Source organism: Bos indicus x Bos taurus, chromosome 5 (assembly GCF_003369695.1).
Source record: "Bos indicus x Bos taurus breed Angus x Brahman F1 hybrid chromosome 5, Bos_hybrid_MaternalHap_v2.0, whole genome shotgun sequence".
Taxonomy (NCBI): Eukaryota; Metazoa; Chordata; class Mammalia; order Artiodactyla; family Bovidae; genus Bos; species Bos indicus x Bos taurus.
In genome coordinates, this window is record NC_040080.1 from 115,717,751 (window position 1) to 115,734,012 (window position 16,262).

At 38.7% G+C, this 16,262-nt stretch overlaps 2 protein-coding genes across 2 annotated transcripts in view; one reads left to right on the forward strand and one right to left on the reverse strand.

Annotated features, from left to right (window-relative positions):
• The window catches only part of KCNC2 (potassium voltage-gated channel subfamily C member 2), a 287,584-nt gene that overhangs the window by 244,455 nt on the left and 26,867 nt on the right, over positions 1-16,262 (forward strand). The gene's annotated exons all lie outside the window — the stretch shown is intronic.
• LOC113893354 (ATP-dependent RNA helicase DDX3X-like) lies at positions 9,826-14,402 on the reverse strand. The gene is given in 2 exon segments (XM_027543330.1): positions 9,826-13,794; positions 13,796-14,402. Coding segments are annotated over 2 exon segments (1,989 nt in total). The 5' UTR covers positions 14,306-14,402; the 3' UTR covers positions 9,826-12,315.

Sequence of the window (16,262 nt, forward strand, 5' to 3'; positions counted from 1 at the left end):
GGTGCTCGGTTTTTTTTAATAGTCCAACTCTCACATCCATACATGAGCGCTGGAAAAACCATAGCCTTGACTAGACAGCGCTGGAAAAACCATAGCCTTGACTAGACGGACCTTTGTTGCCCTATGGTAAAGCAAATGGCTTTAGAGTCGAAGTAAATTTGAGTTGGAATCTTGTTCTCCTTTACTAGTGATATGGATTTCGAGCAAGTAATTTAAATTTTATAGAAACATGTAAACTGTTGAGAATAGTAATATCTATATCATAATTCTGTCATGAGTTCTAAATGAGAAAATGCATATAGTATACTTATCACAGGGGCTTTCCAGGTGGGGCTAGGGTAAACTATCCACCTGCCAGTGCAGGAGGTGTAAGAGAGGCAGGTTCGATCTGTGGGTCGGGAAGATCCCCTGGAGGAGGACGTGGCAACTCACTCCAGTATTCTTGCCTGGAGAATCCCACGGACAGAGGAGCCTGGGGGGCTACAATCCAGAGAGTGACACAGAGTCAGACACCACTGAGGGACTTAGCATGCATGCACGCATCCTTAGCACAGTATTGAATTCAGGGATTCTCCTCAGTAAATTTGAACTGAATTATGATTATAATTATTATGTTATCATTGATTTTTTTTTGCAAAGAATTTTCATAGAGTAGTAACATAGTTTTTATTTCTAGTATGGTTTTTTTTGCAGGTAATAATCATGGGACAAAATTTTGGTAACAGTTTCTAAATCCATTTCAAGGTTGCCTTTAAAGATAATGAAATCTTTTCAAATTCATCCAAGCATCAAAATGAATATACTTTCGAAGGTTGTTTTTTTTTTTCCTATTGTTTACAAACTAAATCTCCAAAGATTGAGTTGTTTACATTTTATAACAATAAATAGAAATCAGCGAAATCTCTGGTAATTTAAAGGTTCAGTATGATTTGGAAAGTCTTAGCATATTTTCTGAAGAATATAAAAATATTATATATAACTTTTATTTTATTCTGCAAAGTAGGCTTAAGAGATTCCAAGATTACCGTCAGGGTCACAGTGTTGCTGGCTGCTGCTGCTGGTGCTAAGTCATTTCAGTCGTGTCCAACTCTGTGCGAACCCAGAGACGGCAGCCCACCAGGTTCCCCCGTCCCTGGGATTCTCCAGGCAAGAACACTGGAGTGGGTTGCCATTTCCTTCTCCAATGCATGAACGTGAAAAGTGAAAGTGAAGACGCTCAGTCATGTCCCACTCTTCGAGACCCCATGGACTGCAGCCTACCAGGCTCCTCTGCCCATGGGATTTGTCAGGCAAGAGTACTGGAGTGGGTTGCCATTGCCTTCTCCGCAGGGTCACAGTAGGACCATCCAAATTAGACATAATCTTTGATGTGGTAGTAGTACTTCCCTAGCTTATTGAGAATTCTGTAGAAAATTACCAAATCCACAAAAAGTGGTTTTGTCTTTTTTTTTTTAACATTAAGAGGGAGTTTAATTATGAATTGGTTAAAGCAGTGGTTATAGTAACATAGTTATTTGCTTAGTTATTTCTCACAATCCTATGAAAATGGAAAACATGCCCTCATTTAGCTTGAGAAGGGTGGAAGCAGTGGCCAACATTATTAACAATGTCAGTAAGATATTTTGATTTTGTTTTTTTCTGAGATAAAAATAAAGATAAGCTAACTCTTTCTTATGAGGAGGAACTAAAAAGCCTCTTGATGAAAGTGAAAGTGGAGAGTGAAAAAGTTGGCTTAAAGCTCAACATTCAGAAAACAAAGACCATGGCATCTGGTCCCATCACTTCATGGCAAATAGATGGGGAAAGAGTGGAAACAGTGTCAGACTTTATTTTTCTGGGCTCCAAAATCACTGCAGATGGTGACTGCAGCCATGAAATTAAAAGATGCTTACTCCTTGGAAGAAAAGTTATGACCAACCTAGATAGCATATTGAAAAGCAGAGACATTACTTTGCCAACAAAGGTCCGTCTAGTCAAGGCTATGGTTTTTCCTGTGGTCATGTATGGATGTGAGAGTTGGACTGTGAAGAAAGCTGAGCACCGAAAAATTGATGCTTTTGAACCGTGGTGTTGGAGAAGACTCTCGGGAGTCCCTTGGACTGCAAGGAGATCCAACCAGTCCATTCTAAGGGAGATCTGGGATTTCTTTGGAAGGAATGATGCTAAACTGAAACTCCAGTACTTTGGCCATCCCATGCGAAGAGTTGACTCATTGGAAAAGACTCTGATGCTGAGAGGGATTGGGGGCAGGAGGAAAAGGGGACGACAGAGGATGAGATGGCTGAATGACATCACTCACTCATTGGACGTGAGTCTGAGTGAACTTGGGGAGTTGGTGATGGACAGGAAGGCCTGGCGTGCTGCAATTCATGGGGTCGCAAAGAGTCGGACACAACTGAGCGACTGAACTGAACTGAACTCTTCTTGAGGCATATAACTTGGCATATTTTTCTTTGAACGAAGGAAAATACAGCACACTTGGGAAAAGAAAACTTTTTCTAAAGTACAGTTACTAATGTAAAAATACATTCTAGAATATCTATAGCACTGTCTCTAAAACTTCATATTAATATGTGAAAGATTCAGCTATTGAAGAAACTGGCTAGGCACAAAAAGTGTATTTATATTTGTTACTTGTAAATTTCTTTCTAAGAAAATAAATTGATTAACCCTGTATTTTGGCTTCTTAGGACAATTGATTTTTAATTTCCTTATATGTGTGTGTGTGTGTGTGTGTGTATTGGGAAGATACACTGGAGAAGGAAATGGCAACCCACTCCAGTATTCTTGCCTGGAGAATCCAATGGACAGCAAGGCTACAGTCGATGGGGTCACAGAGTCAGACGCAACTGAGTGATGAACACACACACACACATATTTATGTATGTATAAATATAAGATTTCCGTTGAACAAGTGGATAGTTTAAAGATGTAAATGGGTATATCAGCTTGGTTATTAGATATGACATAGGTTGAGTAAGAGGTCTGAGGTGAAAACATACTTTGAAAGTTGTTGACATAAAGATGGCACTTAAAGGTATCCTAATGGGTGAGATCACCAAGGGAGTTATCTGTAGATGGGAAAGTGAAGAGATCTAGGGACTGATTCCTAGGACACTTCCAGGTAAGGAGAGATTGTTATAACCAACAAATGAGATTAGAATGACCAGAGAGTGAGGAGGGATGGAAATGAAAAGAATGCAGGGGACTGAAAGCTTAGAAATAAAATGAATGAAGGAGGAGGAAACAATCAATTGGGAGAACTGGTCACTGGATTTAGCACTGTGGAGACATTGGCAACTTTGACAAGATCAGCTTTGGTGACACAGGTAAAAATCTGATTAAGATAGGTTTAAGAGAATGAAGACCTGGAGACAACACATGGAGAAATTCTCTTTAGAAAAGTTGTTACAAAAGGGAGCAGAGAAATAGGGGCAACTGTAGATGTGGAAAGTGGAGTTGAGTGATTATTTTTAATAAATGGAGGAAATGACAGCATTTCTCTTTAGCCAGAAAAAAATGAGACAATATACTTAAATATTTTGCAAATAAGTTCTGCTTATTTCTAGATAAAGGTAGATGTTTTTAAACTGTGCCTGACGTGAGCATAAGACATAGGCTTTGGATTAAAGGTGATTTCAAGTGGCTAACATAAAGTTGATATCATACTTTTTTTCTTTTATCCTTGGTGATAAAATCTGTTTTCAAATTAACTTAGGTTGTGTCTGTGATTTTTTTTTTTTATGGGGAAGATTAAGGTTTGAAACATAGCAATTTGTTATTTGGTATTTTAACCAACAATGTACTAGATGTGTCTATCATTCAGTTGATTACTCGGTAACTGAGGCAGACTCTGGAATTTAAAACTGATCTTTTGAATGACTAAATTAAATATCAACACTTATGCCAAAACAGGATAGGTTATAATAGTGTAACTGGGAAATTAATATGAAAAAAAATATTTAACATCATCCTCTACTTTCCCTATTTCATTTCTTTCTCTGTCTCACCCTTTAAAAGTGATCTCAGTTTAGGGTTTAAGGCTCATTTTCAGGGAATATGCTTGATATTTCCATGGTGGAGGAGAATAAAATAAGTGCTTGGAGGGCAAAAGCTGGAAGTGCTCACTCTGTGGAATGGTGAAATTCACCAAGGCCACGAAGGAGGCAGGCTTCGGAGGTTACCAGCCATTAGCAGATAACTGTGCTCACTTTATCACCAGAGCCCAGAGAAGCAGCCCTAACTGCAGAAAATGACAGCATGGTGTACCTACCGAGCTGAGACGGTAGGTAGCAGGGCTAAAATGCTAGACAAAGATCCCCTTGCCCAAGACTGGCATTTCAATTAGCAATGTGTTCAGCTACAAGAAACAGAATCTTAAAATATTTTAAATAAATAGGTGTTTGGTTTGGGGCCATAACATTTAGCACATACGTAGCTGGTTCTTGGCATTGCCTCAGCTGTTCAGCAGTGCCATCAAGGACACAGGCTCTTGCTGGCTCTCTCTTCTGCCACTGTTAGCATGTTGACGTTTATTCTTTTGCTTTTCATATGGTATCTATACCTCCAGCTTCACATGGCTGTTGCAGGAAAAAGAATGTGGAGATAACTGTGTACCAGTGAATCATATACCATGCACCAGGGGAGAGAACCAAGACCAGTGAGCTTCTGTGTTCAACTCATTGCTCAGCTGCCACATGGCTCCCCAAGCTGCCATAGAGCCTGGTAAATTGCATTGTATTTATAGTTTCTTGTGTTCAAGGAAGGCAAAGGAGAATAAGATGGAAGTGAAGAAAGAGTCAGATAGTGTATAGCTTCTGCTGTCCTTGGCATGTTACCTCCTCCAAAAAAAAAAATGCCAACTTGAAATCGAAGCATGCCTTTAGCTTTTAGTGAGAATAAAAGACCTTCATTTGCTGGACTGCATAAAATCCTGGCATCTTCATAGAATCTTAGAGACAAAGAGAGAAATTTCCCCCATTAATGACTAATGTTGAATTAATATCCACGCAAAGAGGGGCATAAAGATGGATTTAATCTGATCACCAAAATATAGCCATGTTAGGCTTCTTGTACCTGATTTATGTGGTGGAGTTAAAACCATCTGCCACCCAGTTTTATTATATGTTCCAGCAATGACTCTGAGAGCCTGAAATCTCAATCACTAAACAAAATAGATTATTGATCTTTCAATTGATAGAAGTATAAAAAAATCTAAACATTTGCAATAGGTACTTAGATATTTGTTGATTTTATTAGCATGCTTTTATCTCCAAATATTTTCAATTAAACATGATTTAGATGATTATAAACTCAATCCTCCACAAATGTTGACTGGTAAAAACAATAATTAGGAATTTGTCATAAGCCAAAACATTTTAATAATGTCTTTTATTTATATAAAACAGTATGCCATTTAAGACACTGCAGAAATATACTATTTTCATTGATATGTCATTAATTTAGAGTTATAGGATATCTATTGTAATTTGCATAGTACTTAAATTTTCTTTTGGTTTATCCATTAACAAAAAACTATTGAATCCCCAATTTTTTTCATAGCTAGAGTGTTTTTTCTAGTTATTATTTCATTTATTTTTGACTGCCCTGGGTCTGTGCTGCTGTGCATGGGCTTTCTCTAGTTGCAGTGAGCGGGGCTCCTCTTCATTTGGTGCGAGGGCTCCTCACTGTGGCGGCTTCTCTTCGTAAACACAGACTAGAGCACAGACTCGAGGTGGGCGGGTTTCAGGAGTTGTAGCACAGTGGGCTCAGTAGTTGTGGCACAAAGTCTGAGTTGCTCCACGATATGTGAAATCTTCCCGGACTAGGGATTGAATCTGGCTCCTCTGCATTGGCAACCTGGTTCTTATCCACTGCACCACCAGGGAAGTCCTAGGCATAGTGTTTTTGGCACACCAAAGTCTTTGCTTTCATAGAATTTATAGAAACAAATGACATCCATTATATGCTATTTGGTAATAAGGGTTGAATAGATAGATAGGCATGTGAAGAAAGTGATTGGATGGTATAGGTGCCATGTGTATTGGATAATCAAGGTAGTTGTAGTCCTAGGAGAAACCTGGGACAACAGTGTTTCCAGCTGAGAGGACAGAAATGCAGAAATGTATCATTGGTATGGAGGCTTCCCCGGTGGCTCAGTGGTAAAGATTTTGCCTGCAAGGCAGGAGATGCAGCACAGAGGGGTTAGATCCCTGGGTCATGGAAGATGCCTTGGAGGAGGGCATGGCAATCCACTCCAGTATTCTTGCCTGGAGAATCCCATGGACAGAGGAGCCTGGCGGGCTACAGTCCATGGAGTTACAAAGAGTCCGATATGGCTAAAGAGGCTTAGCACACATGCATGATTGGTATGATTAGGGAGCAGCAAGGAACCTGTGTGTCTGCAGTGACATGAGCAAGAGGGAAAAGGGTAGAGGATGCGTTGGTGGTATAGAACACCTAGGGGCATTTACCATAGTAAAATCTTCATTGACAAATCGAACAAAAACTCAAAATTATGACTTTAATTGATCTATTAGTTGACTTAACTGTTCCCATATGATGTGAGTACACTCTATAGAGTAAAAATGTTAACATGCTTTTATTATACTTTCTGGATAAAATTAAATTTCTTATCAATGCTTCATAAGTAGCATATATACATATATAATGAATATGTAAGTTTAATGGATTTCAGTGGTTGTAAAAGTGTTGAAATTTTTCATCTTTTGAAGTTGGATCTTCTCTACACACCTGTAACTTTAGGTTGACTACTCAGAGTGCTAAGCTGTCATGTGGGTAGTGTGGGCTGAGCTGCCTGCACAGGTGATTCAGCTCATGACAAGCCCGAAACTGGCTACTCCCACACCTCATGATTCAAAAACATTTATCCCACTAGACTTGCCAAGGGCTGGAAATTACCACATTATTCATTGCCTTGAGTTGAGGCACTGGAGGTTGCTGTTAATTATTTAAACACCCCTTGAGAAGGAGGAAAATTAATCATTACCTATTTAAAAATTCTCTCAAATCCGATGAGCTGGGAAGTCACCTAGTGACACACTTTGGGAATGAAACAGAAGTGAGGTGTGAGAGTGGGAATGTCGAAGCTTCTGAATATGGCATTTCCATGGAAGGCAGTCAGAATGGGGACACTGGATGTAAAGAGGAAAGTGGCAAACTCCGCTCTCTCTGCTGTGGTCTAGGGGAAAGCACTGAGGTTCTGAAAGCCTAAGAACTGGGCGGGTCATTTCACTTTTTGTGAAGCGGAAGTATCAACAGAACAATGTATATGAAAACACTTTCCTAAGTGATAATCAGAAGCACTGTGCAGTACTTAGACTCACCTGAAACAAAACAACAGAAGTTCAAATATAATGATACAGAGTAGCAGATATTTCAGGCAAATATCAACCAAAAGCAAGTTGGATTAATAGTTTTAATAACAGACTAATGAATTTAAAATTATTTCTTAAGTTTATAAGGAGCAAATCGATATGTTAAAGAACAATGGATCTAGAACAGAAGAGCTGGAATGAATATATAACTTCATACATTCTTTTCAAACCCACTCAGAGAAATCAACTTTTGCTTTAACCCTAAAAGGAATCTACATAAATTCAAAGATTCAACATCTCAAAAAATCATATTCTTTGATCATAATGCAATAAAGTGAAATTGATAACAAGAGAATAGCTTAAAATGCAATAAATCTATATACTATTAAATATTCTTACCTGAAAGAGGGTCTCATAAGACCAATTAGAAAATACATGGAATTGTGTAACAGTGAAAGCACAACATACCAACACATGTGTGACATAGCAATGTTCTGCTTTAAGTTCATTTTTCATAGAGTGGGGAAGAATAAAGGAATCAAGTTTGCCAGGGGAAATATCAATAACCTCAGATATGCAGATGACACCACCCTTATGGCAGAAAGCGAAGAACTAAGGAGGCTCTTGATGAAAGTGAAAGAGGAGAGTGAAAAAGTTGGCTTAAACCTCAATATTCAGAAAACTAAGATCATGGCATCTGGTCCCATCACTTCATGGCAAATAGATGGGGAAACAGTGACAGACTTAATTTGGGGGGCTCCAAAATCACTGCAGATGGTGACTGCAGCCATGAAATTAAAAGGCACATGCTCCTTGGAAGAAAAGTTATGACCAACCTAGACAGCATATTAAAAAGCAGAGACATTACTTTGTCAACAAAGGTCTGTCTAGTCAAGGCTATGGTTTTTCCAGTAGTTGTGTGGATGTGAGAGTTGGACTATAAAGAAAGCTGAGCGCCAAAGAACTGATGCTTTTGAACTGTGGTGTTGGAGAGGACTCTTGAGAGTCCCTTGGACTGCAAGGAGATTCAACCAGTCCATCCTAAAGGAGATCAGTCCTGAGTGTTCGTTGGAAGGACTGATGTTGAAGCTGAAACTCCAATATTTCCACCATTTAATGCAAAGAGCTGACTCATTTGAAAAGACTCTGATGCTAGTAAACATTGATGGCGTGAAGAGAAGGGGACAGCAGAGGATGAGATGGTTGAATGGCATCAACAACTCAATGGACATATGTTTGGGTGGACTGGGAGTTGGTGATGGACAGGGAGGCCTGGTGTGCTGCATTCCATGGGGTCGCAAAGAGTTGAACACGACTGAGTGACTGAACTGAACTGATATTAGTAAACCACTGACAAAATGATAGAGAAACAAATCCAGGCAAAGAAGAGGAAGGAAGCAATCACTGGAACAGAAACCAAACAACAATGTAACCAAGGAAAACCTCTTTCTTGATGAGACGGATGAATAGACAATCATCAGGTCAAGGAAAATGGAAGCAATTTAGATATAAAATACAAAATGAAAGGAGATATCTAATTACAGACACAATCGTAACTGCAAGATAGGAAAGGGATATTATGAAAAAATATATGATAAATTTTGAGTATTAAACAGAAATGTTTACATTTGGGGGAAAGATGTAAAATGTCAAAATGGTACAAGACAAAATAGAAAAAAAATTCCAGTGATGATTAAAGCCTATGTGACCTTCTCAACAAGAAGTCACAACTCAATTGATTTTATTGATGAGTTCTTCCCAAAATTCAAAGAACAGCTTATCTTCATATTATATGTTTATTGCAGAGTATGAGATAGAGGAAAAATTTTCAACGTGCTTTTTTGAAGTTAATATAAACTTGATTCAAAACAGGAAAATGAAAGAACAAAGAAACAATGACTAATACTTATTTAAGTTATAACCATGCAGAAGGCAAAAAACGTACTCAAAATATTTCATAATGATCAATTAGACTTTTGTCTAAGAATGCAGTGGTTATTCTGCATCAGAAAACGTATCAGCTTACCACATTAATTGAAGGAAAACAATGATCATAAAAGACTCAGGAAAATAAGTTGATAAAAGTAATACCAATTATGGTTTTTAAAAACTTTCAGGGAGCTACAGACAAGGGAATTTTTCTGTAGCTTTCTAAAAGCTGTAATGTCAAACAAATGCAAGAAACTCAGAAAATTACATACTTTCTGTTTAAGATTGGCATTACCAGAGATATACCTTAATACTGTTACTCTGTAACAATTTACAAAAGGCCATAATTTTAAAAGGAAAAAAGGAACACAATCCTTATAGGATTAGAAGAAAGAAAAATGTCATTTTTTTCATGCTATTTGATCAACCCTACAGAATCACCCAAAACTCTATGGAACTAATAAAACAATTCATAAAGCTTCTGGATAAAATTAATTTGTCATAAGAGACTTATAAAAATCAATAATGTTTTTATTTATTTATTTATTTATTTTGACTGTGCAGTTCAACTTTTATTTTAATAAAATCAGAATATGCACAGCACATGCAGTGCTAGCATCTAAACTAATACAATAAGCAATTACTAAAGCTACAGTGACTTGAGGTTCAATCTTTACATTCAGCAAGTTTAACGTCATTCTTACATGATTTTTGAAACCTTATTTATTAACTGAAAATATTGCTTGCTGATAAAATTTGCTCAAATGCTATCGCTGAATGTACAAGTCACTGATTATGCCAATACAACAAAGATAACCACATGTTTCAGGATTGCAATGAGCCAGACATTCACTGGAAAAAAAAAAAAAATACACACAACGAAACAAAAACACACAATATTTGAATATGGACACTTCGTATCAGTGTTTTGAAGTGTTTCATTAATATCTTAAGACGAGTGTATCAAAACCTTGGCATGATTTAATTTAAAGTTGCCAATTTTGTTTTTACTAACATCAGAAAGTTATGGCTACACTGCCAATGCCGGGTCTGCTTAATTTGACTTAAGAGTTTAATATGACTTAACATTAAAAGCTCACACTACCCCGAAATATATAATTTCACGCATACGGTGACATTCAACATTCAAGTGCCAGTGTTTTTGTACTGTCTTTTGGTCAAGTTTCTTTAAACTTTCAAAGAATCACTTTTAGGCTTACAAAAATAAATATTTGTCAAAATGTTCAATAAATATTACATAAAACTAGCAGCAAAAAGTATCTAGAAATCTGTCGTGTGCAAATAGTTTTCTTCCCAACTATCATTCCCATGGTCCCAAATAAATTTTAGAATCTAGTCCCATCCCCTTCCTAGACAAGCTGCGTTCAACAATCTCCAAGAGACAAAATAAGATTGGAAGTTTAAGGACACGCACACAAGACATATATATAAAATTCTCTGAATGTGCAATAAAAGAAGTACTTTGTAAAAAGTTATGGGCAAAATGTACAAGGGCCTAAACCTAGACTAATTGAAATAGCACCATAACAAATGACCTCAATACTGTCAAGTGCACCTACTTAATAAAAGTTTTAGAACAAGGCACAATAGACTTGAAAATCTATTGCACTTTAGGAAATTTTTGCCATCTTCCTATGCCACTGTAAAAAGATTGAGCATTTTGATCACCGCATTCTGGCCACAAAATTAGCACAGAATTCAAAAGTGGCAGAGGCATTTTAGTGGTGGACAATGCTCATCTTTGGCCAGATTTAGCATAAACAGACTATAAATACAATGGAAACCTATGCAACTAAAACTGACTAAAACTGCACTGTGTAGCAGAATTGACACCTTGTGCAGTTATGTACATATTTCCAACCTGTGTGATCTCAAAGATTTCAGTTTGTTACTCTTCTGGAGCCGTTTTTACAAAGTCTATAGTAAGCCAGTTTAACATCTCAACGCAGCTTGAACAGAGTAATATGAATCGGCATTTAAAAGAAAGCCTGCTGCATTTAATTCTTCCTGTTCATACCCTCTTGACCAAAAAACATCAACACTAGCATGCGTTATTAGACCAAAAATCATCCAGGGCCCTAATGAGGGCTGGTCATTGCTGTGGTCAGCCATTCTACCATTTCAATTTCACTTATGGCAGGCATTTAAAAAGTCTAAGTAGATGAATTCTCCTAAAACCCTATCTCAAGTTATCAGACCTTTAAACTTTCCCTGTAATAGTATGCCCACATTTGGCTAGCTCATAATTAATGATCTGCCTAAACACTGAAAGAGGAATTGCTGTATTTACTTGCATTAACTTTGAAAACAGTGCTTTGAATGTATGCATGTATTCATACATCACCTCATCATGACTGGAATGGCTTGTTTAAAGACTATCAGGTTCTAAATACCTATCCAGGATAGAGTGAGCAAATCAGAACTTTAACTTAATACAGTTTGCCACATTAGAAACTAATTCCATTAATATGCTTCAAAGACATTTGTTGTTTTCCCCCAATCTGCAAGTATCAAAAAGCCCTAATGCAGGCTACTGCATAAGTTTTTTCCTTATAATATTTATGGATGAATCGATGATTCCTGTTAAGTTGTATCACACCTGTGTGCCAAGGTTTGATTTTAGCCCAAGTTCAGTAAATTTATTTTGTCAAAAACAATTGGTATCTTGAGCATTACTGAGCCAACAGGACATCAAAATAAAAAGTTGTCTAAAGTTAAAGGCACAGTACATTAACAAACAAATGATCCTCAGTCACAAATTATAAATGCAGTTTGGGATGGGGGTTGGGAGGGGAGTTAATCCAAACTACAGCAATGAAATCTTCAAACCACCTTCTGAACAGGGCTGCTGATTGTTCCTTTCGACTCTTCATGTGACCTTGAGCTCCCTTAAAAAAAAAATTTCAGTGGAGAATCACAGCTGGTAATGTACTGCGAGTTCTTGAAGCTACACAAGGTATAGTCTGGCTAAGTTACATGTGGTTTCCATATTAGCTTGTTTGGCAGGGTGACCTACTGCAAAGCAGGTTCAGTTACCCCACCAGTCAACCCCCTGGGAGTTATAATTTCCTCCATATCCATCACTGTTGTAAAAGCTTCCATAGCCACCTCCACCAAACCCTCTGCTGCTTCCATGGCCACCTCCACCACTGCGGCTGCTGCTGGCTCGGCTGCTGCTGAAGCTGGAACTGCTGCCACCACTACTCTGTCGATAGTCTCTGGCACCAAATCCTCCACTGAATCTACTTTTGGATCGTCCACGACTGCTACCCTTGTAGTGGTGTTCATAAGCCATGTTTTCTAACCAAGATGGCACTTCCTGTTTAGCTTCAACAAGAAGATCCAACAAATCCTTGGTAATATTTATGTTCCTCTCATTAAAGAATGAGGTGGCAAGGCCAAGGTTTCCTACACGTCCTGTACGGCCAATGCGATGTACATATTCTTCAGTATCACTTGGCAAGTCAAAATTGATAACATGTTTCACATTTGATATGTCCAGTCCTCTTGCTGCTACTGCTGTAGCCACGAGAATTGGGCTTTTTCCTGAGCGGAACTGGTGAAGGGCCTCTTCTCTATCTCTCTGAGATCGGTCTCCATGGATACTGGTACAAGCATATCCTTCATGGTATAAGAAATCCTCCAGAGAATCTGCACCCTTTTTGGTCTCCACAAACACTAAGGTCAGTGAATCTTTGCCTGTTGCATTTAGAAGATCAAGCAGAAATGACCGTTTGTCTGACTCTTCAACCCAAACTACTTTCTGTGTTATGTTCTCAGAGGTAGAGCCAACTCTTCCTACGGCCAAAAAGATATATTCATCCAAGAAGTCATGAGCAAACATCTGTATTTCCTTAGGGAAAGTAGCACTAAACATCATAGTGTGGCGAACTCCCTTTGGTGGCATAGTATCTTGTTCAACGATTCTACGTATCTGAGGTTCAAACCCCATATCCAACATCCGATCAGCTTCATCTAACACCAAGTACTTGCAGAAGTCTAATCCAATTTTTCCTCTTTCCATCATATCCACTAGACGTCCTGGAGTCGCAACTAATAAATGGCATCCACGTTCTAAGTCTCGAATTTGCTGACCAATATCAGCACCACCATAAACCACACAAGGACGAACTCTAGATCGGTATGAAAATTTCCTGGCTTCCTCATAGATCTGTACGGCCAATTCTCTAGTTGGTGCTAACACCAAAGAGATTGGGTATTGTTTGCGGCGCCCATATCTTCCATTTTCCTTCATGGCCCTCAGAGCCTCACCGGGACCATCAGAATAAATCTGACTCAAGATGGGCAAGAGAAATGCTGCAGTTTTTCCAGACCCTGTTTGGGCACAGGCCATCAAGTCTCTCTTCTCTTTGATAATAGGAATAGCATGCTTTTGCACTGGAGTTGGGCGAGTGTAACGAGTAAGCTCAATGTTTCCCATAATAATTTCTCCCATCTCAACATCACTGAAACTTTCAATGTGTGGAGGACAGTTGTTGCCTGTTGCCTGTTGCCTCAACTGGAATGTCATCATATTTTTCAAAGTTAATCCCAGTGTTGCCTCCAGAAAAGAGTTCTTGTTCCAAGCGTTCACTCGGTGGGAGTGGTTTTGACCAATCATCTTCATCTGATTTGTCACACCAGCGGCTATTTCCACGTTCGTATTTGCCAAAACCACCTCTGTCACCACGGCCGCCAATGCCATCATAGTCACCTCGTCCACGATCATCAAACCTTCCCCTTGATCCACTTCCACGATCACTGAAGAAACTAGACTTTCCTCTTGAATCACTACGGGAACCAAAACTGCTGTATGCATCCTTATCTTTACTAGAACTCCACCCTGAACTGTCTTTATCATAGAATCCTTTAGTAGCTTCTCTGTTCCTTAAGTGAGGAGGGATATAGCGCCCTTTGCTGGCTGTACTTCCTCCACTCTGATTATCTGAAGAGTTCAGGTCTAGGCCAGCAAACTGCTGGTCCAGCCCGACTGCATTTTCCATCGCCACATGACTCATCCCTGAAGAGTACCGAGAACTCGGAGTCTTCCGCTGCTGAGCTAATGTGTTGGGTTCACCGCGAAGGCCCTCTCACGGGAGAACTGCGGCTCTCAATAATGTTTTTAAATTCTACAAATAGTCAACTAGATATTATATTAGAAAACTATATCATTCTCAAACAACAAAATTGAAAACAAATAATCCAAGAAAAGATATTGAAAAGCCTTTTGGAAAAAATGGAAACTGTTGAAAGACATAACACCTGCATAAATAAACATCTCTTCATGTTCATAGACAGAATCTCACCACAGATGAAATAACTTACTAAAATGTATTAATTCTTAACAAATGTTTATAAATCAAGTCATATCTCAATAGAATTTTTGAAGCATTTCATGAGTGTATGCTAAAATTCATGTAGAAACATAAAAATGTCCCTAACAATTATGCCAGTTTTGAAAAAGAAGAGCAAAGAAGGGGACTCACTCTACAAAAATTAGAATATAGTCCAAAGGTACAGTGTGATGCTTATGAAAAATTAACAAACGTAAAACCAATGGCAGAGAGTAAATAACTCGGACCCATGTGTACAGGAAAGGCGGACTGCTTCACAGGACACAGCACTGGCAAAACTGATTGCTATGGAGAGATTAGTTGCATCATTCTTGGATTCCAGTGGATTTAAGAACTGTTGGAAAGGAATCCTTCTGAGCTAATAAAAAATACAGTTGGCAACCACAACAAAAATGTATCATGAATTTTACTACATTAACATTAACAGTTTCAGTTTATGAAATGACACATGCAAAATCTAACAAATGACTTATTTCGTGAAATGTCACTTTTAAATTCTAAAAATTGGTTTTCACTTAAAAACTGGTTTTCAAGGAAATACGCAAATGTGGGCGCACATGCACACCAGGGACTTTCGTTGAAAAATGAGCAAAGAAGTAATTCATAGAAAGAGAAATATGAATGACTAGAAGGCACATGAAGACATGGTCACAACCTAATGAAAAGTACAAATTAAAGGGACAGTGCACTGCTGTCCTAGTCTGGTCAGTTGGCAAATTTAACAAGCCTGATTATTTCCAAGCATCAGTGAGTTGTGGAAAGGCTTCATTTCTGTACGAATGTAAATGATATTATTGTTTTACAGAATAGTCTTGCCCCCTTCAGTGACAGTAAGTGGGCATGTACTCTGCAATCACACCCAGTTACAGATCCCAAGGAATATCTCAACAAGTATGTCAGAGGACAGCTATGGAGAATTTCACTGTAATGCTAATTTTGGCATCAGAAAAAAGTAACCTAGGTGTGTACTTCTAGGGCAGTGGAAAAGCCCTATGGATCACAACAAACAACCGAAACAGTACTAGGCAGTAATGCTGGACGGTAAAAGCATAATGCCCAGGGAAAACTACAGCAAAAAGTGAAATCTACAACACGTGGTAAATATATACATAAGACAATGGCATGTGTTCTCTATTTACAAAGTATTTTTCAGGCAACAAGTTAAATATTTGAGAATGGTTTTCTATGAGGCAGACAGTTCTGGGAGTGTTGATTCTGAAAATATACAAAAAGAAATAACAGATCTGAGAATTCTCTGGTGGTCCAGTGGTTAGGACTTTGCACTTTCACTGCTGAGTTAAAACCCTGGTCAGGCAGGGAACTAAGGTCCTGCAAGTTGTGAGCGTGGCCAAAAAAGAGAGAGCTGTGAATTGATGCTGCTGCTGCTGCTGCTGCTGCTAAGTCACTTCAGTCATGTCCGACTCTGTGTGACCCCAGAGATGGCAGCCGACCAGGCTCCCCCGTCCCTGGGATTCTCCAGGCAAGAACACTGGAGTGGGCTGCCATCTCCCTCTCCAATGCATGAAAGCGAAAAGTGAAAGGGAAGTCGCTTAGTAGTGTCCGACTCTCCGCGACCCCATGGACTGCAGCCCACCAGGCTCCTCCATCCATGGGATTTTCC